The sequence below is a fragment of the Dendrobates tinctorius genome, unplaced genomic scaffold, assembly GCF_039654945.1.
Source record: "Dendrobates tinctorius isolate UK_male_01 unplaced genomic scaffold, ASM3965494v1 ptg000062l, whole genome shotgun sequence".
Lineage (NCBI taxonomy): Eukaryota > Metazoa > Chordata > Amphibia > Anura > Dendrobatidae > Dendrobates > Dendrobates tinctorius.
In genome coordinates this window covers 33184506-33211374 of record NW_027361730.1, presented here as the reverse complement: position 1 = coordinate 33211374, position 26869 = coordinate 33184506, and the positions used below count along the sequence as shown (strand labels likewise).

Here is a 26869-nt window from a genome sequence, read left to right as displayed (position 1 = left end):
GACCAACCTGTCAATCAGTTCTCCAAGCGATGCTACAGATCGCTTGGAAAACGCTAGCATTCTGCAAGCTAATTACGCTTGCAAAATGCTAGTTTTTCCGCAGGAAAAACGCGAGAATTTAAAATGCGATTTTCCCACGGAATGGAATTCTGGAATTCTCGCGGTAATTTCCGCAAGAGTTCCGGTACATGTGAACTTAGCCTTGTTCTATATTAAATGGACAGAACAGTCAATTTTCCTGAACACATTTGATATCCTATGGATGAATCATACATATAAGGCAAAAATATACTATTAGTTGTAATTTCCTCCTCTCAAGCTCTGACCTCCAGCCCTAGTCCATACAGGCGTGTCTGTAGCAATTCTGGTGGGAAACTATCCTGTAGCATATCCGTAATCCACAGAGATTCATTGTCTGCAGCATTACTACTAGGACTATTCCAAATAGGAGAGTAACACTGACTGCTGCAGCTCTTGTAAGACTAGACTCACAGAGCCGTGTGTGACAGTCTGAGTAGGGACTGGCAGTGGGTTTCCTGACCCAAACGCAGCAGCCTCTTATCTGTTTTTGAAGCTATGGAATTCTGGTGAGGAGGCCGGCGGTACGTCTGTGCCTCATGTGAAGCTATCCTTAGGGATTGTCATCTTAAAGGGGTTGTTGCACCTTCTATCTTCAGGAGTGCACCCCTCCTCTGCCTCCTACCTTGTTGGGAGATGACATGCTTGTGATGATTAACAGTTTAGTGGTATGGTTGAGCTGTTGGTCTGAGATATGAGTTCTCTGATGTTACAAGCATAGACAGCTATGCCTTTGCAGCACTGGAAGAGAGCAGGAATGAGCTGTACATTATATATATAATAATAATAATAATAATAATAATAATATTATACTTCAAAAGCTCTCCATTGTTGAGAACGAGGAGGATTATTAATAAGAAATAAATTGTAATATTTGCTTGTGTTTGCAAACACCCTGCAATTTTATTTATGTAAAACGCTAAGATAACACTCTAACCTAGTGTTTTTAGGAGTCACAATTATTATGGGTTAACTTTTCACACAGGACCGTGTAGGTTTGGATTTCTTTTTCCCTTAATAATAAAGACCATTTAAAAACTGAATTTTGTGATTACTTGTGTTATCTTTGACTTTGTCTAATATTTAAATTTGTTTGATGATCTGAAACATTTGTGTGACAAACATGCAAAAGAATAGGAAATCATATGCACACATACTGTATATATTGTGACAAAGTTGCTGACAGAGTGCTGAGGGGAGATATGTTTTACTGCGCTTAATGGTGTCAGTGATATAAAACGCAGAGATCTTCCTCCAGCACTCTAAGTGCAGTGAGGGGTTAACAGCTAAGGCCTGTTTCACACTTCAGTTTTTTGACATCAGTCAAAATCCACCGTTTTGAAAGAAAAAACGGATCCGCCCCATTTTTTTTTGCGGATCTTTTTTTTCCCCATAGACTTGCATTAGCGGCGGATTTTGACGGATGGTCAGCCGTTTTTTGACGGAGCCGACATAATTTTGGCATTCGCGGTCTGGAGTGGACGGACAATGAAACGGTTTTTGTGTGCGTTAAAACAGCGGATAGCAACGGATCTGTCGCTGTCCGCCATGCGTTATAATGGACGCCTATGGGCGGTGGATCCGTTGCCAACCGTTAATTGACGGAATCCGCCAACAGATCCTCCTTTTTAATACTGAGCATGTCCAGAAGAATTTCCTGTCATGATATTTAACCCCGTTTTGGCAGCTAAAAATTTTCATTCTCTCTCGCTCTCTAGAGTCGTATTACTTTAAATTTCATGCACTAGCGTCTAAAACGGATCCTTACAAAAAAAACGGATCTGGTTACATCCGTTTGTCACAAAACGGAAATGCATCTATTTTTTCACACTCTGACGCCAGAAAACTGAAGTGTGAAAAAGGCCTAATTTCTATAATGGGCTGAGTTTTATGTGGATATCCATAGAGCGGGTGGGAGGATGTTCACTTTATCTCTACTACAGGGTGTGGCCTGGGGCCTAAGAAGCTGGCCTCCAAAGGCAGTAGTCGTTCAGTGTCTGCAGAGGAAACACTCCAGAGAAGTGGTCATGCTGGAACCAACCTGTATCGTGTGTGTTCTGCCAAAGGTGAGCAGGAGGAACCTCGCTCTCAGAAGGACTTTCCTTTGTGCCACCATTTTTTTTTGCCCAGAGGGCTGTATTTGTTTATTACACCTTGGTTTACGCTGCCTATAATAAACCAAAGGAAGTTCTTAAAGAAACAGTGGTCCCGTGTCCACCTCTGTGTACAGCCGAGTGAGCAGATCTACCATAATATATATACTTCTTGGTGTGGTTTATCACAGCAGATTTCATTCTTTGCAGTACGCAGGCTGAGATCTACAGCAGATCTACCACAGAATCCACAGTTGATGAATGCAGATTCTGTCACGGATCCGCATAGGGTTTTTCCTTCCAGGGTGAAGCCCCTAAGACTAGGCTAGGAACACTCTTGTACATACAGTGCATCAGGTGTGCACTTAGTACAGCTCATGCTGTGCCATATTCTGTGCAATGGGAAGCTGGATAAACAGCAATGACAACTGTGCATTTAGAAACATAATAGAAAGATTAGCTTCTATGTTGCCAAGAAGAAGGTGGCACAGGTGCCTACCCTACAGTGCCCGTCAGCAGTCAGTACCACAGATGCCCACCCAACAGCGCCCATCAGCAGTCAGTACCACAGGTGCCCACACTATAACACCCGTCAGCAGTCACTATCACAGGTGCCCACCCTACAGCGCCCGTCAGCAGTCACTCCGACAGGTGCCCATCCTACAGCGCCCGTCAGCAGTCACTCCGACAGGTGCCCATCCTACAGCGCCCGTCAGCAGTCACTCCGACAGGTGCCCATCCTACAGCGCCCGTCAGCAGTCACTCCGACAGGTGCCCATCCTACAGCGCCCGTCAGCAGTCACTCCGACAGGTGCCCATCCTACAGCGCCCGTCAGCAGTCACTCCCACAGGTGCCCACCCTACAGCGCCCGTCAGCAGTCACTCCCACAGGTGCCCACCCTACAGCGCCCGTCAGCAGTCACTCCCACAGGTGCCCACCCTACAGCGCCCGTCAGCAGTCACTCCCACAGGTGCCCACCCTACAGCGCCCGTCAGCAGTCACTCCCACAGGTGCCCACCCTACAGCGCCCGTCAGCAGTCACTCCCACAGGTGCCCACCCTACAGCGCCCGTCAGCAGTCACTCCCACAGGTGCCCACCCTACAGCGCCCGTCAGCAGTCACTCCCACAGGTGCCCACCCTACAGCGCCCGTCAGCAGTCACTCCCACAGGTGCCCACCCTACAGCGCCCGTCAGCAGTCACTCCCACAGGTGCCCACCCTACAGCGCCCGTCAGCAGTCACTCCCACAGGTGCCCACCCTACAGCGCCCGTCAGCAGTCACTCCCACAGGTGCCCACCCTACAGCGCCCGTCAGCAGTCACTCCCACAGGTGCCCACCCTACAGCGCCCGTCAGCAGTCACTCCCACAGGTGCCCACACTACAGCGCTCGTCAGCAGTCACTCCCACAGGTGCCCACACTACAGCGCCCGTCAGCAGTCACTCCCACAGGTGCCCACACTACAGTGCCCGTCAGCAGTCACTATCACAGGTGCCCACACTACAGTGCACGTCAGCAGTCACTATCACAGGTGCCCACACTACAGTGCACGTCAGCAGTCACTATCACAGGTGCCCACACTACAACGCCCGTCAGCAGTCACTATCACAGGTGCCCACACTACAACGCCCGTCAGCAGTCACTATCACAGGTGCCCACACTACAACGCCCGTCAGCAGTCACTATCACAGGTGCCCACACTACAACGCCCGTCAGCAGTCACTATCACAGGTGCCCACATTACAACGCCCGTCAGCAGTCACTATCACAGGTGCCCACACTACAACGCCCGTCAGCAGTCACTATCACAGGTGCCTACTCTACAGAGCCCGTCAGCAATCACTCCCACAGGTGCCCACCCTACAACACCCATCAGCAGTCAGTACCATAGGGGGTCCACCCTACATGGCCCGTCAGCAATCACTGTCACAGGTGCCCACACTACAACGCCCGTCAGCTGTCACTATCACAGGTGCCCACACTACAACGCCCGTCAGCAGTCACTATCACAGGTGCCCACACTACAACGCCCGTCAGCAGTCACTATCACAGGTGCCTACCCTACAGGGCCCGTCAGCAGTCACTATCACAGGTGCCTACCCTACAGGGCCCGTCAGCAGTCACTCCCACAGGTGCCTACCCTACAACACCCATCAGCAGTCACTATCTCAGGTGCCTACCCTACAGAGCCCGTCAGCAGTCACTATCTCAGGTGCCTACCCTACAGAGCCCGTCAGCAGTCACTACCACAGGTGCCCACACTACAGCGCCCGTCAGCAGTCACTCCCACAGGTGCCCGCCCTACAGCGCCCGTCAGCAATCACTCCCACAGGTGCCCACCCTACAACACCCATCAGCAGTCAGTACCATAGGGGGTCCACCCTACATGGCCCGTCAGCAATCACTGTCACAGGTGCCCACACTACAACGCCCGTCAGCAGTCACTATCACAGGTGCCCACACTACAACGCCCGTCAGCAGTCACTATCACAGGTGCCCACACTACAACGCCCGTCAGCAGTCACTATCACAGGTGCCCACACTACAACGCCCGTCAGCAGTCACTATCACAGGTGCCTACCCTACAGGGCCCGTCAGCAGTCACTCCCACAGGTGCCTACCCTACAGGGCCCGTCAGCAGTCACTATCTCAGGTGCCTACCCTACAGAGCCCGTCAGCAGTCACTACCACAGGTGCCCACACTACAGCGCCCGTCAGCAGTCACTCCCACAGGTGACCGCCCTACAGCGCCCGTCAGCAGTCACTCCCACAGGTGCCCGCCCTACAGCGCCCGTCAGCAGTCACTCCCACAGGTGCCCGCCCTACAGCGCCCGTCAGCAGTCACTATCACAGGTGCCTACTCTACAGAGCCCGTCAGCAATCACTCCCACAGGTGCCTACCCTACAACACCCATCAGCAGTCAGTACCATAGGGGGTCCACCCTACATGGCCCATCAGCAATCACTGTCACAGGAGCCCTCCCTACATGGCCCGTCAGCAGTCACTATCACAGGTGCCTACCCTACAGGGCCCGTCAGCAGTCACTGTCACAGGAGCCCTCCCTACAGCGCCTGTCAGCAGTCTCTGTCACAGGAGCCCTCCCTACATGGCCGTTAGCAGTCTCTGTCACAGGAGCCCTCCCTACATGGCCGTTAGCAGTCTCTGTCACAGGAGCCCTCCCTACATGGCCCGTCAGCAGTCACTATCACAGGTGCCTACCCTACAGGGCCCGTCAGCAGTCACTGTCACAGGAGCCCTCCCTACAGCGCCTGTCAGCAGTCACTGTCACAGGAGCCCTCCCTACAGCGCCTGTCAGCAGTCACTGTCACAGGAGCCCTCCCTACATGGCCGTTAGCAGTCTCTGTCACAGGAGCCCTCCCTACATGGCCGTTAGCAGTCTCTGTCACAGGAGCCCTCCCTACATGGCCGTTAGCAGTCTCTGTCACAGGAGCCCTCCCTACATGGCCGTTAGCAGTCTCTGTCACAGGAGCCCTCCCTACATGGCCGTTAGCAGTCTCTGTCACAGGAGCCCTCCCTACATGGCCGTTAGCAGTCACTGTCACAGGAGCCCTCCCTACATGGCCGTTAGCAGTCTCTGTCACAGGAGCCCTCCCTACAGCTCCCGTCTACAGTCAGTACCACAGGCTCCCCCTGACATGCTATTCACATAGTAACAAGGTGCCCACTCACCTCTAGTGCCGGATAAGAGGCTGCACAGCGTCCTCCGGTGACCACTCACAGCTGGGTAGCGTCTAGTTTGGAGTTGAATTCTTGTGGGGGGAGGAGTGATTTGTTGAAATCATGACGTCACCGGAAGGGGCGGGGCCTCCTCAGTCCGGCGCGCGCAGTGCTCACATTCTGGCGGGACGGTTGAGCCTAGACTGTATGGGGTCCTTCCAGGTCCCCATACAGTCTAGCCGGCTCACTACTGAAGATGCTAGACTGTATGGGCTCCTTCCAGGTATATTTTCTTGAAGATAGCAGACATTATGGGCTGCTGCTTGGCCCTGACTGCAGCCCATACATGACACTAGAATGTATGTGCTCCTTCAAGGTATAAATTTATTAAAGCCAGCCAAATATATAGGCTCCTTCCAGGTCCTAACTGCAGCCCATACAGTCTAGCTGGCTCACTACTGTAGATATAGACTGTTTGGGATCCTGTCAGGTATATATTATTGTAGATATAGACTGTACGGGCTCCTGTCAGGTATTTATTATTGTAGCTACAGACTGCATGAGCTCCTGTCAGGTATATATTATTGTAGATACAGACTGTATGGGCTCCTGTCAGGTATATATTATTGTAGATACAGACTGTATGGGCTCCTGTCAGGTATTTATTATAGATACAGACTGTATGGGCTCCTGTCAGGTATATATTATTGTAGCTACAGACTGTACAGGCTCCTGTCAGGTATATATTATTGTAGATACAGACTGCATGAGCTCCTGTCAGGTATATATTATTGTAGATACAGACTGTATGGGCTCCTGTCAGGTATATATTATTGTAGATATAGACTGTACCGGCTCCTGTCAGGTATATATTATTGTAGATACAGACTGTATGGGCTCCTGTCAGGTATATATTATTGTAGATACAGACTGTATGGGCTCCTGTCAGGTATATATTATTGTAGATACAGACTGCATGAGCTCCTGTCAGGTATATATTATTGTAGATATAGACTGTACGGGCTCCTGTCAGGTATATATTATTGTAGATACAGACTGTACGGGCTCCTGTCAGGTATATATTATTGTAGATACAGACTGTACGGGCTCCTGTCAGGTATATATTATTGTAGATACAGACTGCATGAGCTCCTGTCAGGTATATATTATTGTAGATACAGACTGTATGGGCTCCTGTCAGGTATATATTATTGTAGATATAGACTGTACCGGCTCCTGTCAGGTATATATTATTGTAGATACAGACTGTATGGGCTCCTGTCAGGTATATATTATTGTAGCTACAGACTGCATGAGCTCCTGTCAGGTATATATTATTGTAGATACAGACTGTATGGGCTCCTGTCAGGTATATATTATTGTAGATATAGACTGTACCGGCTCCTGTCAGGTATATATTATTGTAGATACAGACTGCATGAGCTCCTGTCAGGTATATATTATTGTAGCTACAGACTGTACAGGCTCCTGTCAGGTATATATTATTGTAGATACAGACTGCATGAGCTCCTGTCAGGTATATATTATTGTAGATACAGACTGTATGGGCTCCTGTCAGGTATATATTATTGTAGATATAGACTGTACCGGCTCCTGTCAGGTATATATTATTGTAGATACAGACTGTATGGGCTCCTGTCAGGTATATATTATTGTAGATACAGACTGTACGGGCTCCTGTCAGGTATATATTATTGTAGATACAGACTGTATGGGCTCCTGTCAGGTATATATTATTGTAGATACAGACTGCATGAGCTCCTGTCAGGTATATATTATTGTAGATATAGACTGTATGGGCTCCTGTCAGGTATATATTATTGTAGATACAGACTGTATGGGCTCCTGTCAGGTATATATTATTGTAGATACAGACTGCATGAGCTCCTGTCAGGTATATATTATTGTAGATATAGACTGTATGGGCTCCTGTCAGGTATATATTATAGATACAGACTGTATGGGCTCCTGTCAGGTATATATTATAGATACAGACTGTATGGGCTCCTGTCAGGTATATATTATTGTAGCTACAGACTGTACAGGCTCCTGTCAGGTATATATTATTGTAGATACAGACTGCATGAGCTCCTGTCAGGTATATATTATTGTAGATACAGACTGTATGGGCTCCTGTCAGGTATATATTATTGTAGATATAGACTGTACCGGCTCCTGTCAGGTATATATTATTGTAGATACAGACTGTATGGGCTCCTGTCAGGTATATATTATTGTAGATACAGACTGTATGGGCTCCTGTCAGGTATATATTATTGTAGATACAGACTGCATGAGCTCCTGTCAGGTATATATTATTGTAGATACAGACTGTATGGGCTCCTGTCAGGTATATATTATTGTAGATACAGACTGCATGAGCTCCTGTCAGGTATATATTATTGTAGATATAGACTGTACGGGCTCCTGTCAGGTATATATTATTGTAGATACAGACTGTATGGGCTCCTGTCAGGTATATATTATTGTAGATACAGACTGTATGAGCTCCTGTCAGGTATATATTATTGTAGATACAGACTGTATGGGCTCCTGTCAGGTATATATTATTGTAGATACAGACTGCATGAGCTCCTGTCAGGTATAGATTATTGTAGATATAGACTGTACGGGCTCCTGTCAGGTATATATTATTGTAGATACAGACTGTACGGGCTCCTGTCAGGTATATATTATTGTAGATACAGACTGTATGGGCTCCTGTCAGGTATATATTATTGTAGATACAGACTGCATGAGCTCCTGTCAGGTATATATTATTGTAGATATAGACTGTATGGGCTCCTGTCAGGTATATATTATTGTAGATACAGACTGTATGGGCTCCTGTCAGGTATATATTATTGTAGATACAGACTGCATGAGCTCCTGTCAGGTATATATTATTGTAGATATAGACTGTATGGGCTCCTGTCAGGTATATATTATAGATAGAGACTGTATGGGCTCCTGTCAGGTATATATTATTGTAGATACAGACTGTACGGACTCCTGTCAGGTAGTGATGGGTAAAATGCGTTTTTTTGGCTCCGAAAACGGCTCTTCATTTCCTATTACCTTTGGCTTTAAATTTGAAGCCAAATTCTGGTATGTGTTAACCCATGATTGTATACCTTTTAGTAAAAATCTACACATGTGCCAATTTATGACATAAAACAGAATAGTTTCCAGAATAACCAGATTTTATATTTGCTGTAAAAACTTTAACAAACACAAAATGAACATGCAAAATAGCAACAAGATCCTAATTATCAGTGCCACATTTTAAAGCTACCTTCACACTTCGCAAGTTCGCTGTGGGCTGTCTGCTGCAAACAGTCTGCAGCAAAACTGCAGTGTCACATGTCGCATCTGCATCCAGGCGGATTTAGATAAGGAATTTGTGCCGTTGTGGGTTGGGCGGTGACAGCACGGAGCTGTGCGATCGGTCCCCGGAGGCCAATCACGGAGTTCTGTGCGCATGTCATGCGTGCGCACAGAACTGCCTGTCGCATCTCCGGCCCCGCCCCCTGAGGCAGGGGCATAAGAGAAAATGCAGAGCTGGAGCCGGGAAAGGTAAGAATTGAGCCTACCCCTTTAAACCTGATAATTTCCTAAATAACAGCGTGTGTGTTAACTTAAAAACAATCACAAGAGGGCAAGGAATGCTTGTCACAGATTGGAGGGGGGCGGGGCTGTGAGTCAGTGCTATGTGAGGCAGCAGGAGGAGCATGCATTCTTTCTCAGTCTCCTGGATAAGATCAGAGTGACTACTGCCGGAAGGGGCGGGGCAAGAGGGGACTGACTGTGGAACGTGAACTGGCAAAGAGCCGTTTAAATTTCAATTGGCTCCCTGCCAGGAGCCGGCTCATATGATTCACTATAAAGAGCCGGCTCTTAGAGCCGGCTCCTTCGGGAGCTACCCATCACTACTGTCAGGTATATATTATTGTAGGGGGGTGGCTTCGCCCCCACGTGTCTACGATCGCTCTGATTGGCTGTTAAAAGTGAAACAGCCAATCAGAGCGATAGTAATATTTCATCAATGAAATTTGATGCAATATTACAAACCAGCCATGGCCGATGCTGCAGTAGCATCGAACATGGCTGAAGACACCAATCTGACCCTCCCACACGGTTAACGGGGTTGATCTGCCCCCAGCCGCTGAATGACAGTGGCGATCGGCTGCCGCTGTCATCTGCTCCCCCCGCCTTCCGATCACCTCCCCTCCCACCCCCTGGTACCTTTCCGAGTGCTGCTCCCGGTGTCCCGCGGTCCCGGATCATGGGCACCGCCATCTTAGAAAATGGCAGGCGCATGCGCAGTGCGCCCACCAGAATCTGCGGCTGCAGATTTTATTCATTCATTTTGATCACTGTGATAAACTTTAACAGCGATCAAAGTAAAATAAAAAGTAAATAACCCCCCCCCCCCTTTATCACCCCCATAGGTAGCCACATATAATGAAATAAAGAACAGATTTTTATTTTTCCATTAGGGTTGAAATTAGGGTTAGGGTGCAACTAGAGTTTCGGATGGAATTAGTGTTAGAATTAGGGTTAGGGGTGTTTTGGGGTTAGGCTTGTGGTTAGGGTTGGAATTAGGGGTGTGTTGGGGTTAGGGTTGGAGTTAGAATTGCGGGGTTTCCACTGTTTAGGCACATCACAGGGGGTCTCCAAACACGTCATGTGCCACCATTGATTCCAGCCAATTTTGCGTTCCAAAAGTCAAACGGTGCTCACCCCCTTCCAGGCCCCGACTTGTGTCGAAACAGTGGTTTACCCCAACATATGGGGTATCAGCGTACTCAGGACAAATTGCACAACAACTTTGGGGGGCTAATTTCTCCTATTACCCTTAGGAAAATAAAAAATAGCGTGCTAAAAATCATTTTTTGAGGAAAAAAAGATTATTTTCACTGCTGTTATAAACTTTTGTAAAGCACTTGGGATTTCAAAGTGATCACTAGACATCTAGATACGTTCTTTAAGGGGTCTAGTTTCCAAAATGGTGTTACTTGTAGGGGGTTTTCACTGTTTAGGCACACAGGGGCTCTCCAAACGTGACATGGCGTCCAATAACGATTGGAGCTAATTTTCCATTCAAAAAGTCAAATGGCGCTCCTTCCCTTCTATGCACCGAAACAGTGGTTTATGACCACATATGAGGTATCCGTGCACTCAGGAGAAATTGCCCAACAAATTTTAGGATCCATATTATCCTGTTGCCCATGTGAAAATGAAAAAACTGAGGCGGAAAATTTTTTGTGAAAAAAAGTAATTTTTTTAAGGATCAATTTGTGAAGCACCTGGGGGTTCAAAGTGGTCACTATGCATCTAGATAAGTTCCTTGGGGGGTCTAGTTTCCAAAATGGGGTCAGTTGTGGGGAGCTCCAATGTTTAGGCACACATGGGCTCTCCAAACACGACATGGCAACCGCTAAATATTCCAGCATATTTTCCATTCAAAAAGTCAAATGGCGCTCCTTCCCTTCTGAGCCCTGCTGTGCACCCAAAAAGGTATCCATGTACTCAGGAGATATTGCCCAACAAATTTTAGGATCCATTTTATCCTGTTGCCCATGTGAAAATAAAAAAAAAAAATTGATGCTAAAAGAAAATTTTTGTTGGAAAAATTAAAATGTCCATTTTTTCCTTCCACGTTGGTTTAGTTCCTGTGAAGCACCTGAAGGGTTACTAATCTTCCTGAATGTAATTTTGAGTAGCTTGAGGGGTGCAGTTTTTAGAATGGTGTCACTTTTGGGTGTTTTCTGCCATATAGACCCCTCAAAGTGACTTCAAATGTGAGGTGGTCCCTAAAAAAATTTTTTTTGTTGTAAAAATGAGAAATCACTGATCAACTTTTAACCCTTTTAACTTCCTAACAAAAAAAAATTTGTTTCCAAAATTGTTCTGATGTAAAGTAGACATGTGGGAAATGTTATTTTGTAACTATTTTGTGCCACATAAGTCTCTGGTTTAACAGAATAAAAATTCAAAATTGCAAAATTTGCCAAATTTCTGATTTTATCACAAATAAACGCAAAAATTATCGACCTAAATTTACCACTAACATGAAGCCCAATATGTCACGAAAAAATAATCTCAGAATCGCTAGGATCTGTTGGAAGTGTTCTTGAGTTATTACCTCATAAAGGGACACTGGTCATAATTGCAAAAAATGGCCTGGTCATTAAGGTCAAAATAGGCTTGGTCATGAAGGGGTTAAAATACAATGACCAACTTTCTACTCTGCTTTCTGTGCCACTTTGAGGCATGGCAGGTACACCGTAGGAATGTTCTCCCATGTGGTCTGATATCTGGCGAGTACAGTCTCGAAACGTCCTCACGTGTGGTCTGAGGCACGGTCTCGAAACGTCCTCACGTGTGGTCTGAGGCACGGTCTCGAAACGTCCTCACGTGTGGTCTGAGGCACGGTCTCGAAACGTCCTCACGTGTGGTCTGAGGCACGGTCTCGAAACGTCCTCACGTGTGGTCTGAGGCACGGTCTCGAAACGTCCTCACGTGTGGTCTGAGGCACGGTCTCGAAACGTCCTCACGTGTGGTCTGAGGCACGGTCTCGAAACGTCCTCACGTGTGGTCTGAGGCAAATGTGAACAACATCTTATACTCACCTACGGGGCGGTCTGGTATTATGCTTGTCACTGTTCTTCTTCCAGTACAGTCCTCCTTCCCGTGGATGATGCATCCTACATCATCCACACAACCTCCCCCATGACGCTTCTGTGCAGGAACACGTCTCTGCCCTGCCGATCACAAAGCAAAGTACTGCAAAGCACAGAGAGAAGCGAGTCTGCACCGGAGCGCGATGGAAGACACTGTGTGGATGGACTTAGGACGCGTCGTCGACTCAAAGAAGGATAGGAGGAGGCACCGGATTAAGACTAGCGAAGCCCATTGGATGGGGCTGCCCCAAGGGCAAATCTAATAATAAAAAAAAAAAGTTATACAGATTGGCACTCTAGAATGTTGTGTATATATAAGGGCATTCAGATAGTGCAAATAGCAAGAAGTGAGGAGGGCACCACCACTGATATATAATAGGGATACACCAATAGTCAGTATAAAGACATAATACACAAAGAAAGAGAAAGCTACTGACCAAAAAATGGGATCACCACTATAAATGACAACACGTATTATATTTATTGAATGTCAATCAAACCCAAAAACACATTAAAAACATTAAAAGGTCACAAAATGACACATTAAACCCAGATGGGTTACTAATATAACCCTGACAGGTTCCAATCATCTAAGGGATAGATGGTAAGCTCACTACTGGTCCTAATTTAAAGCAACACAGCCATAACATATAAAGCACATAAGTTGTACATGTTGTTAATAAAAAGCCTCAATAGACACATAAGAGTTATTAAACTGTTGAAACAGAGAATGCAATATTCATGTCAAGAATGTAATAATATAATCCAGCACAATAGAAATACAATAGAACCAGAATACATATAAATGCAGCATGCTGAACCACGCACCAGCAGTTCCTATGGGGGTGAAGAAAGTATATCTACGCCCTGAAGCAGTTAGTTCAGAACTGGGTAGACAACCCCAAGAAAGTGCATAAAATGTGCACTGAGTGCCGAGGCAGTATACTGAACCCAAGATGGGAGGAGCCAGTGGACATGCCCGACGCGTGTCGCTACCGCAAGGTAGCTTCGTCAGGGGCTGAAGATTAGGTCTGAGAGACGTCATATAAATATACATAATAAAGAGCACAATAAGCGGCAGCTGCGGTTAATACCTGTGCGGTCACGTATGCAAAAGAGGCGGGCAAAAACTGAGGGACGTTCTCAAACGTCACTTCCGGCGGAAGAAGGTCATACCAGGGGCAGTGACTAGAATCGGCCAGTGCGCCTGTGCAGATACACATAGAGAGGGGCGGGAGCGGAACGCTCCATCAAAGCCCTACATATGCAAAGGAGGTGGAAATAAATACTCCAGAAAAGACTGAAGGACGTTCTCAAACGTCACTTCCGGCGGAGGAAGGTCATGCCAGAGGCAGTGACCAGAATCGGCCAATGCGCTTGCGCAAATACACATAGAGAAGGGCGGGAGCAAATCGCTCCATCAAAGCCCTGCACATGCCCACGATCATCACTTCCTGCGAGAGAAGGTCCTTTCGGAACCAGCGACCAGAATCGACCAATGCGCCTGCGCAGATATGGTTCTCATGTTAAATGGTCATAATATGCTATTGCGCATGTGTATTAACAAAGCGTCGTATAAACTGTCAATACAGTTCATAGCTTATCATCACATACCATATTTGGGTTAGTTAGTGGTATCAATAAGTAGAGTCACAATACAATAGAAAGTAGGCACATCTGCACAAAGAGTGTCAATACAGTGCATATCTTATCGTCACATACCATATTTGAGTTAGGTAGTGGTATTAGTAAACGAAGTCACGGTGCCATAAGAGATAGGCACATTAGGTTTAATCAACTAGCCGCTCACAATCATAAACGGCCCATGTGAAAAAATTGTAAAACAGTCATAGACATATAGACACCAATCATAGAAAACTACCCTTCACACCAGTATAAGATGTAAAGCAATACATAAATATAACCAAAGACTGGTGTGCTAGAGGGAAGAAGTCCTAAGACGCATGTTACCATAAGAGCATATCAACTTTATTGGACTGAGAATAGTACAGTCATTATTGACATACCCAATCAACCCTGAGAGGTATATGGGGATGGTAAAGTCAATGATATAACAGACATAAGGACAACGTCCACAGGCCCCACCTCAAAGAGCGCATAAAGGTGCAACATGCTGCTTCCACCACCCAGTTTTTCCAACCCCAAAGGAATTAGACCCTTCGACTACCGGAGTCACATATATGTCATATGAGCACCAGAACTTTGACAATTATAAATGATAAGTTATGAAAACTAAGCCTAAGCCTGAAGATAGGAGTGGAAGGAAAAAATCCACACATATCCCACTTAGGCTATACATGACACTGTCGGTCCACAGGCTCCACCCAAAACTAGATCAGATGAGAATACAAAATGACTCACAAAAAAAACCTGTGAGGATGGACTTAATAGTTACAGTATATATCAGTGGTGGTGCCCTCCTCACTTCTTGCTATTTGAACTATTTTTAGTGGCCTCATAAGCCACGTTTCTTTAGAGGAGTGTTGGCACGCTTTGTATATATTTGTATATTATTATGGATTTGGCTGCCAGAGAGGCTGCCTGGAATAACCAGGCTCAAGGGATGTTTGAGGATGTTACAGTTTCTTCCCCCACTAATGGTGTGGAACAAACTGATTTTGCCAGTATTTCTAGAGATTTGGTGAATCTGCACAAATCACTTACTAAAACGTGGTGGAACATCAAAAGTCTCGAGGAGTACAAGAGATTTGGTCTTGTCCCTCGAGGGTTGAGGGTTCAGATCTTTCCAGCATGGGAAGTAGACAGTACATTTCAGAAAACATGGGAAACTGGATTGTTTCAATGCTCTACTATTCTTATGCCTACTTTCTATTGTATTGTGACTCTACTTATTGATACCACTACCTAACCCAAATATGGTATGTGATGATAAGCTATGAACTGTATTGACAGTTTATACGACGCTTTGTTAATACACATGCGCAATAGCATATTATGACCATTTAACATGAGAACCATATCTGCGCAGGCGCATTGGTCGATTCTGGTCGCTGGTTCCGAAAGGACCTTCTCTCGCAGGAAGTGATGATCGTGGGCATGTGCAGGGCTTTGATGGAGCGATTTGCTCCCGCCCTTCTCTATGTGTATTTGCGCAAGCGCATTGGCCGATTCTGGTCACTGCCTCTGGCATGACCTTCCTCCGCCGGAAGTGACGTTTGAGAACGTCCTTCAGTCTTTTCTGGAGTGTTTATTTCCACCTCCTTTGCATATGTAGGGCTTTGATGGAGCGTTCCGCTCCCGCCCCTCTCTATGTGTATCTGCACAGGCGCACTGGCCGATTCTAGTCACTGCCCCTGGTATGACCTTCTTCCGCCGGAAGTGACGTTTGAGAACGTCCCTCAGTTTTTGCCCGCCTCTTTTGCATACGTGACCGCACAGGTATTAACCGCAGCTGCCGCTTATTGTGCTCTTTATTATGTATATTTATATGACGTCTCTCAGACCTAATCTTCAGCCCCTGACGAAGCTACCTTGCGGTAGCGACACGCGTCGGGCATGTCCACTGGCTCCTCCCATCTTGGGTACAGTATACTGCCTCGGCACTCAGTGCACATTTTATGCACTTTCTTGGGGTTGTCTACCCAGTTCTGAACTAACTGCTTCAGGGCGTAGATATACTTTCTTCACCCCCATAGGAACTGCTGGTGCTTGGTTCAGCATGCTGCATTTATATGTATTCTGGTTCTATTGTGCTGGATTATATTATTACATTCTTGACATGAATATTGCATTCTCTATTTCAACAGTTTAATAACTCTTATGTGTCTATTGAGGCTTTTTATTAACAACATGTACAACTTATGTGCTTTATATGTTATGGCTGTGTTGCTTTAAATTAGGACCAGTAGTGAGCTTACCATCTATCCCTTAGATGATTGGAACCTGTCAGGGTTATATTAGTAACCCATCTGGGTTTAATGTGTCATTTTGTGACCTTTTAATGTTTTTAATGTGTTTTTTGGGTTTGATTGACATTCAATAAATATAATACGTGTTGTCATTTCTAGTGGTGATCCCATTTTTTGGTCAGTAGCTTTCTCTTTCTTTGTGTTTGGCATTCAGATAGTGGACGTGCTTTATAAAATGCTGTATATAGAGGGTATACAGGTAGTGGTCGTACTATGTACACAGCATTCTAGAATGCTGTATATGGCGACATACAGGTGGTGGTAGTACTTTATACGGGGGGGGGGGCGCATAAACAATGATTGAATACCCTGTAGTAAACAGCAATAATGCATGAAAATATAAGGTACTTAGTTAACACGCTCGATTTAAAAAAAATGCAGAAGCCATCCTACCACTTCACAGTGACCCTAATTGGGACAGTGATAACTAATATTAAAACCCTTTATATATTGATGTGGTTTCCCATTCCTGTGTGTCCACTATTTGGGCCTAATCCTTCTCAGTCCTTATCCACATGCAAGTCACAGGACAAAGCGGTAAGGTTTTTAATATTAGGACTGTCCCAATTACGTCACCGTGAAGTGGTGGGATGGCTTTGGCTTTTTTTTTTTAATAAAGAACGTGTTAACCAAAACCCCTATATTATTTTCATGCACTATGCCATTTACTGCAGGGTATTCAGTCATGTTTGTGTTTTTTTCTGTTCAGTGGCCAGTGTGAACGTGCGCTTACACGCTCCATGCACACCAGTTTGTATCGTTTTTTATGGGGAATCCTGGTGACATGTTCCCTTTAGGCAGGGTTACATCTATGCAGCTTGTACAAGTGAACTTTACTGTCTCAAAAGTGGTTTACCTGTCTAAGGCTAGTTTCACACTAGTGTATCTACACGCAGCGCACGGCTCCACTAAGCCCCGCCTCCTCCGGTCATCTCCTATCGCACATCACTGCATGCGATCTGCGCACCCTACCTTTAGCATAGGGTGCGCAGACTGTGCTAGTAGGATTTTGCGTGCGCTGCGCCCTTTTGACGGTGCGCCGAGCGCACCATGTTGCATTTTGGGGTGCTCGGCGCACCGTCAAAAGAGCACAGCGCTCGCAAAATCCTACTAGCGCAGTCTGCGCACCCTATGCTCAAGATAGGGGGTGCAGATGGCATGCAGCGATGTGCGATAGTAGATGACCGGAGGGGGCGCCGTGCACTGCGTGTAGATGTTGGTGTGAGACTAGCCTAACCCAGTTATTACAGCACCTTCCATGTGTTACACAGATGCATCATGGGCTTGTCCATGCATGAAATAAAAGGCTAAATTACAACATGGAGACTTAAATCAGAGCAATGTTTTATTTACATTCAGAACCAGTTTAAGAGGAACAAATTAAGATTTCCCACAGAAATCTCAGACTTTTACTTACAGAAATATTGGCTAAATAACATTCTTACATATATAGAAACCTTTAATTTTATAAAAGTGCATTTTTTTGCATTGAAAAATTTTGCTTGTTTCATGCAATGTATTTCTTATGTATTGTACAACTGTAATATGCTGTTGGTGCATGCGGGCAGAACTGATGGGAGGGTCTGTGGCTCGGCCCCCCCCATGGCCTGCTTCTGGTGTCTAGGACCAGATATCATAATACCAGCCTTGAATAGGAGACAGCAACCAACCCTGAGAGACATCCAAGGTGGGAACGCCCCGTCATGCCAGAGGGAGTCTGCTAGATCCAGGCGTAGTAGACCAGCGCTGATGGGTTTGTGGACGCCAGGAGGGGGTTGGGCCTGAAGGAAGGTTTCTTTTCCTGGCGGGTAGGAGAGTTGTCCTGTTGGTTGCTTTTTTGGACTGAACATTTCCGAAACCACAATTGGACTGTGCACCTCTTGGGAAGCAGGAGTTTAGTCTTCTGTTGCAGAAGAAAAGTACTCTTACCCTGATAGGTAGAGGGCAGGAAGCACTAGAAAGTTGGCGTGCATGATTGTTCAGGGCGCAGGTGGTGTGGCCCGGCCACCAGAGGCTAGACGAGAGCCTGGATTTTTAAGAGTAGGGTCGCAGGAGCCTCTGTCAAACGTGGAGGCCGCATGAATAGGAAGGTTTCCCCAGGAGATGTCCATATTGCTCAGGGGAAAACTAGGACATATTTGTCTTGTCCCTTCATTTTTTTAATGGAGCCCCCTCACTGCCTGGTAGGATATACCTGTCCTGAAGATTTCAAATCCTAACCTTTACACAGACTTTCAGGCGACTGGCAGGTAACGGATTTGTCTTCCCTCCCTACTCTATCTGGATCTGGGGGGGCGAGAGGGTAGGGGGATTAGTGGCAAGGACTGTCCGCCGGAAAACCGCAAACACTCTTGATGTGTTAGGGCCCTGCCTCGTAGACCACAGATGATATGGTAGTGACAATTCTAGGTGGGAGATCAGAGTGATAACTCCACTCTGTCGCCCTTAAACGCCATATCTGAAAGAAAAAGGGAAATCATTAATAAAAAAAATCAAGACCTAAGGCAGAAACCAGCCTGGGTGGTCCGGACCCATGTCTGCCTCCTACTGACACTAAGCTAAAATGGATTAGCTTCATGCCAGTTAGTAGTGTTCCCTCCAAGCATAAGCAGCATACAAACATAGCTTTTTGTGTGCCCCAATGAAGCATTAACCACCCCGCACACCAACCAGAGGGCCACACAGGGAAACCCCCCCCCCCCATCATAAACCTCCACCTCACACTAATCAGTGGACCCCACAGGATAAACCCATCAAAGCCCAAATGCCCCCTTCCCCCAAGCGTAAATCCCCATCAGATGCCCGCTCAAGCATAAATCCCCATCATGCACCCTCCACCCCCAAGCAAAACCCCTCATCGGACGTCCACACGCCCCCAAGCGCACAAGCCCCCACCGAACGTCCACACGCCCCCACCGGACGTCCACACGCCCCCACCGGACGTCCACACGCCCCCCAAGCGCACAAGCCCCCACCGGACGTCCACACGCCCTCCAAGCGCACAAGCCCCCACCGGACGTCCACACGCCCTCCAAGCGCACAAGCCCCCACCGGACGTCCACACGCCCTCCAAGCGCACAAGCCCCCACCGGACGTCCACACGCCCTCCAAGCGCACAAGCCCCCATCCGACGTCCACACGCCCCCAAGCATAAGCCTCCATCCGACGTCCACACGCCCCCAAGCATAAGCCCCCATCCGACGTCCACACGCCCCCAAGCATAAGCCCCCATCCGACGTCCACACGCCCCCAAGCATAAGCCCCCATCCGACGTCCACACGCCCCCATCCGACGTCCACACGCCCCCAAGCATAAGCCCCCATCCGACGTCCACCCCGGCATAAACCCCCATCGGACGTCCACCCCCCCAGCATAAACCCCCATCGGACGTCCACCCCCCCAGCATAAACCCTCATCCGACGTCCACCCCAGCATAAACCCCCATCGGACGTCCACCCCCCCAGCATAAACCCTCATCCGACGTCCACCCCGGCATAAACCCCCATCGGACGTCCACCCCCCCCAGCATAAACCCTCATCGGACGTCCACCCCCCTTAAGCCCCTATCGGACGTCCACCCCCCTTAAGCCCCTATTGGATGCCATTCCCAGCATAAAACCATCATTGGACATTCACCCCCCCCCCGCATAAAACCTCATCGGACGTCCACCCCTGACCCTTCCCCAGCATAAACCCATGTCTGCCTCCTACTGACACTAAGCTTAAACGGATTAGCTTCATGCCAGTTAGTAGTGTTCCCTCCAAGCATAAGCAGCATACAAACATAGCTTTTTGTGTGCCCCAATGAAGCATTAACCACCCCGCACACCAACCAGAGGGCCACACAGGGAAACCCCCCCCCCCGTCCAATCATAAATCTCCACCTCACACTAATCAGTGGACCCCACAGGATAAACCCATCAAAGCCCAAATGACCCCTTCCCCCAAGCGTAAATCCCCATCAGATGCCCGCTCAAGCATAAATCCCCATCATGCACCCTCCACCCCCAAGCAAAACCCCTTATCGGACGTCCACACGCCCCCACCGGACGTCCACACGCCCCCACCGGACGTCCACACGCCCCCACCGGACGTCCACACGCCCCCACCGGACGTCCACACGCCCCCACCGGACGTCCACACGCCCGCACCGGACGTCCACACGCCCGCACCGGACGTCCACACGCCCGCACCGGACGTCCACACGCCCGCACCGGACGTCCACACGCCCCCACCGGACGTCCACACGCCCCCACCGGACGTCCACACGCCCCCACCGGACGTCCACACGCCCCCACCGGACATCCACACGCCCTCCAAGCGCACAAGCCCCCACCGGACGTCCACACGCCCTCCAAGCGCACAAGCCCCCACCGGACGTCCACACGCCCTCCAAGCGCACAAGCCCCCACCGGACGTCCACACGCCCTCCAAGCGCACAAGCCCCCACCGGACGTCCACACGCCCTCCAAGCGCACAAGCCCCCACCGGACGTCCACACGCCCTCCAAGCGCACAAGCCCCCACCGGACGTCCACACGCCCTCCAAGCGCACAAGCCCCCACCGGACGTCCACACGCCCTCCAAGCGCACAAGCCCCCACCGGACGTCCACACGCCCTCCAAGCGCACAAGCCCCCACCGGACGTCCACACGCCCTCCAAGCGCACAAGCCCCCACCGGACGTCCACACGCCCTCCAAGCGCACAAGCCCCCACCGGACGTCCACACGCCCTCCAAGCGCACAAGCCCCCACCGGACGTCCACACGCCCTCCAAGCGCACAAGCCCCCATCCGACGTCCACACTCCCTCCAAGCGCACAAGCCCCCATCCGACGTCCACACTCCCTCCAAGCGCACAAGCCCCCATCCGACGTCCACACGCCCCCAAGCATAAGCCCCCATCCGACGTCCACACGCCCCCAAGCATAAGCCCCCATCCGACGTCCACACGCCCCCAAGCATAAGCCCCCATCCGAGGTCCACACGCCCCCAAGCATAAGCCCCCATCCGACGTCCACCCCGGCATAAACCCCCATCGGACGTCCACCCCCCCAGCATAAACCCTCATCCGACGTCCACCCCGGCATAAACCCCAATCGGACGTCCACCCCCCCAGCATAAACCCTCATCGGACGTCCACCCCCCTTAAGCCCCTATCGGACGTCCACCCCCCTTAAGCTCCTATTGGATGCCATTCCCAGCATAAAACCATCATTGGACATTCACCCCCCCCCGCATAAAACCTCATCGGACGTCCACCCCTGACCCTTCCCCAGCATAAACCTCATCGGACGTCCACCCCCTCCCAGCATAAGTCCCATCGGATGTCCAGCTTCCCCATCATAAACCCCCGTCGGATGTCCATCCCCCGAAAGTATAAACCCCCACCAGATGGCACCTCTTCCCCAAACAAAAAGCCCTACCAGTCGAGCGCCTACCCCAAAATCAATCCACCCCTTTCAAGTCACAACAGATGCAGACAGGCCCCTTCGCCCTAGCATCAAGTCCCCAAGACACCACAATTGCGCATTAAATCCCCCCCGTCCCAAGATCCCAACCAGACCAGGAGGCGTTAATGCACGATTGTGGGGTCTGTTTGTCCCCGGGGGGCGCTACTGGGGATAATGCACGCTCGTGGGGTCTGGTTGGGCTTCTGGGGGTCGATTAACGCATGCTTGTGGGGTCTGGTAGGGCCCCGGGGATGGGTTAATGCACGCTTGAGAGGTCTGGTTGGGCCCTGCATTAGACCCCCAAGGAGCCCACCAGACCACAAACGCATGCATTATCCCCCTCCCCGTGAGCCCAACCAGACACACAAGTGTGAATTAAACCCTCAGCGCTTGTGGGATCTGGTAGGCTTCTGGGGTGGGTTAATGCAGGGTCCACTCAGACCCCGCAAACGTGCATTAACCCCCCCAGGGCCCAACTAGACCCCAAAAGCATGCATTAACCACCCCTGGAGCCCAACCAAACCACAAAAACGTGCACTAATCCCCCCCACAGTAAGGAGCCCACCCAGCCCCCACAAGCATGCATTAATCCCGCCGGAAACCCAAACAGAACCCACAAGTGTACACTAACCACCCCTGAGATCCAACCAGAACCCATAAGCGTGCATTAATCCCCCAGGAGCCCAATCAGACCTCACAAGCGTGCATTAATCCCCCGGGAGCCCAACCAGACCTCACAAACGTGCATTAACCCCCCCCGGGACCCAACCAAACACGGCAAGCGTGCATTAACCCCTTCCCCGGGACCCAACCAAACACGGCAAGCGTGCATTAACCCCTTCCCCGGGACCCAACCAAACACGGCAAGCGTGCATTAACCCCTTCCCCGGGACCCAACCAAACACGGCAAGCGTGCATTAACCCCTTCCCCGGGACCCAACCAAACACGGCAAGCGTGCATTAACCCCTTCCCCGGGACCCAACCAAACACGGCAAGCGTGCATTAACCCCCCCGGGACCCAACCAAACGGCAAGCGTGCATCAACCCCCCGGGACCCAACCAGACACGGCAAGCGTGCATTAACCCTCCTGGGAGCCCAAGCAGACCCCACAACCATGCATTAGTACCCCCCCGAAGTACAACCAGAGCCCACAAGTGTGCATTAACCCCCAACCAGACCCCAAAAGCATGCATCATCAACCCCCCTCTCCCGGGACTACCAGACACCACAAGCGTGCATCATCAACCCCCCTCTCCCGGGACTACCAGACACCACAAGCGTGCATCATCAACCCCCCCTCTCCCGGGACTACCAGACACCACAAGCGTGCATCGTCAACCCCCCTCTCCCGGGACTACCAGACACCACAAGCGTGCATCATCAACCCCCCTCTCCCGGGACTACCAGACACCACAAGCGTGCATCATCAACCCCCCTCTCCCGGGACTACCAGACACCACAAGCGTGCATCATCAACCCCCCTCTCCCGGGACTACCAGACACCACAAGCGTGCATCATCAACCCCCCTCTCCCGGGACTACCAGACACCACAAGCGTGCATCATCAACCCCCCTCTCCCGGGACTACCAGACACCACAAGCGTGCATTAACCCCTCTCTCCCGGGACTACCAGACACCACAAGCGTGCATTAACCCCTCTCTCCCGGGACTACCAGACACCACAAGCGTGCATTAACCCCTCTCTCCCGGGACTACCACACACCACAAACGTGCACTAACACACCCTGTACCCAGCCAGACCCCGGGAGCATGCATTAACACCCCCTCCCCGGAGACCCAACCAGACCCCTCAGATGTGCATTAACCCCCCAGGACCCAACCAGACCCCACAAGCGTGCATTAACCCCCCCGACCCAAACAGACCCCACAAGCCAGCCTTAACCCCCCTGGGAGCCCAAGCAGACCCCACAAGTGTGCATTAACCCCCACCCCCCCTGACAAAACAGACCCTGCAAGCGTGCATTAACCCCCCTGGGAGCCAAAAGCAGACCTCACATGCATGCATTAGTACCCCCCGAAGTACAACCAGACCCCACAAGCGTGCATTAACCCCCACCCCCAACCAGACCCCACAAACATGCATTAGTAACCCCCCCCCCAAGTACAACCAGACCCCCACAAGCGTGCATTAACCCCCACCCCCTGCCCCAAACAGACCCTACAAGCGTGCATTAACCCCCACCCCCTGCCCCAAACAGACCCCAGAAGCATGCATTAGTACCCCCCGAAGTACAACAAGACCCCACAAGCGTGCATTAACCCCACCACCCCCAACCAGACCCCAGAAGCATGCATTAACCCCCCCCGGACCCCACCAGACCCGTAAGCGTGGATTAACCCCCCGCCCCAAACATACTCCACAAGCATGCATTAGAACTCCCCCCCCCTCCAAAAGTACAGCCAGACCCCACAAGCATGCATTAACCCTCCCCGGACCCCACCAGACCCGTAAGCATGCATTAACCCCCACCCCCTGCCCCAAACAGACCCCAGAAGCATGCATTAGTACCCCCCGAAGTACAACCAGACCCCACAAGCATGCATTAACCCCCCAGACCCGTAAGCGTGCATTAACCCCCACCCCACTTGCCCCAAACAGACCCCACAAGCATATATTAGAACCCCCCCAAACTACAACCAGACCCCACAAGCATGCATTAACCCCCCACCCCGACCCCACAAGCATGCATTAGAACCCCCCTGAAGTACAACCAGACCCCACAAGTGTGCATTATATACCCCAAGCCCCCTGCCCCAAACAGACCCCACAAGCATGCATTAACCCCCCCGGACCCCAAATAGAACTTGCAAGCATGCATTAACCCCTCTGGGAGCCCAAGCAGACCCCACAAGCATTAACCCCTCCAGACCCTAAACAGACCCCGTAAGCGTGCATTAACCCCTACCCAAAAGCGTGCATTAACACCCCCCCCCCCAGAGCCCATAAGCATGCATTAACCCCCCCAGACCCCACCAGCGTGCATTAATCCCCCCCTCCCCTCCGGGAGCCCAACAGCTCCCAGGTAAGCCCCCAAATCCCACTAGTTAGCCCCAAGTATCAGCCCCATCAACCAAACATCTAAGAAGACACCAACCTGTTACTAAACCCTCCTGCCTGTCACCAGTGGCGGATTATAATGAGGTCAATTTGGGCAGTTGCCCCGGGCCCAGTGGGGTTAAGGGGCCCACAGCCCAGGCCAGTAAATTGCCCCATTATAATCCGCCACCGCGCAGGGCCGGATTATAGGCAGGGCAGGCGGGGCTTCAGCCCCGGGGCCCCCACCACATTCCTGCTGGCTGCTGCAATGGCACTCCATCTTCTCCCCACCTAAAAGTGAGTGACCGTGGGGGCGGCATTATGTGCTCTGCTACCAGCAGCATCTACAAGTAGCGTGAACGCTGATGCTGCTGGTAGCGTGCAAAGGCTTGTGATGAGATCACAGGAGGGAAGGTGTCAGGGCCCCCGATCATGTGACCCCTGTCTCCTCCCCTCCTGTGACCTCATCACAGGTCCTGTGCGCACAGCACAGAGCACTGAGAGCAGCCATGTATGTGGAGTGCGGCTCTGCGGGTGGAGGTAGGTGCTGGAGCTGGAGGCCCCATTATTCTCTATGTGGAGTGCGGCTCTGCGGGTGGAGGTCAGTGCTGGAGGCTCCATTATTCTCTATGTGGAGTGCGGGTGGAGGTCGGTGCTGGAGGCCCCATTATTCTCTATGTGGAGTGCGGCTCTGCGGGTGGAGGTCAGTGCTGGAGGCTCCATTATTCTCTATGTGGAGTGCGGGTAGAGGTCGGTGCTGGAGGCCCCATTATTCTCTATATGGAGTGTGGCTCTGCGGGTGGAGGTCGGTGCTGGAGGCCCCATTATTCTCTATGTGGAGTGCGGGTGGAGGTCAGTGCTGGAGGCTCCATTATTCTCTATGTGGAGTGCGGGTGGAGGTCGGTGCTGGAGGCCCCATTATTCTCTATGTGGAGTGCGGCTCTGCGGGTGGAGGTAGGTGCTGGAGGCCCCATTATTCTCTATGTGGAGTGCGGGTGGAGGTCGGTGCTGGAGGCTCCATTATTCTCTATGTGGAGTGTGGCTCTGCGGGTGGAGGTCGGTGCTGGAGGCTCCATTATTCTCTATGTGGAGTGCGGCTCTGCGGGTGGAGGTCGGTGCTGGAGGCCCCATTATTCTCTATGTGGAGTGCGGCTCTGCGGGTGGAGGTCGGTGCTGGAGGCTCCATTATTCTCTATGTGGAGTGCGGCTCTGCGGGTGGAGGTCGGTGCTGGAGGCTCCATTATTCTCTATGTGGAGTGCGGCTCTGCGGGTGGAGGTCGGTGCTGGAGGCTCCATTATTCTCTATGTAGAGTGTGGCTCTGCAGGTGGAGGTCAGTGCTGGAGGCCCCATTATTCTCTATGTGGAGTGTGGCTCTGCGGGTGGAGGTCAGTGCTGGAGGCTCCATTATTCTCTATGTGGAGTGCGGGTGGAGGTCGGTGCTGGAGGCCCCATTATTCTCTATGTGGAGTGCGGCTCTGCAGGTGGAGGTCGGTGCTGGAGGCCCCATTATTCTCTATGTGGAGTGTGGCTCTGCGGGTGGAGGTCAGTGCTGGAGGCTCCATTATTCTCTATGTGGAGTGTGGCTCTGCGGGTGGAGGTCGGTGCTGGAGGCTCCATTATTCTCTATGTGGAGTGCGGCTCTGCGGGTGGAGGTCAGTGCTGGAGGCTCCATTATTCTCTATGTGGAGTGCGGGTGGAGGTCGGTGCTGGAGGCCCCATTATTCTCTATGTGGAGTGTGGCTCTGCGGGTGGAGGTCAGTGCTGGAGGCTCCATTATTCTCTATGTGGAGTGCGGGTGGAGGTCGGTGCTGGAGGCCCCATTATTCTCTATGTGGAGTGCGGGTGGAGG

At 50.4% G+C, this 26869-nt stretch overlaps 1 protein-coding gene across 4 annotated transcripts in view; it reads right to left on the bottom strand.

The window, feature by feature from the left end:
- SNUPN (snurportin 1) overlaps window positions 1-6021 on the bottom strand; it is a 68215-nt gene extending 62194 nt beyond the window's left edge. The window contains exons 1-2 of one of the 4 annotated variants that reach the window (XM_073579491.1): window positions 5863-5960; window positions 704-819 (exon numbers count right to left, since the gene is read on the bottom strand). In XM_073579491.1, coding sequence (XP_073435592.1) covers window positions 704-721 — 18 coding nt within the window. In that variant the 5' untranslated portion in view covers window positions 722-819; window positions 5863-5960. Of the gene's footprint in view, window positions 1-703; window positions 820-5862 lie in introns of all 4 variants that reach the window. The other 3 variants (XM_073579495.1, XM_073579492.1, XM_073579493.1) reach the window with 3 other exon arrangements.
- Window positions 6022-26869: the final 20848 nt, after the last annotated feature.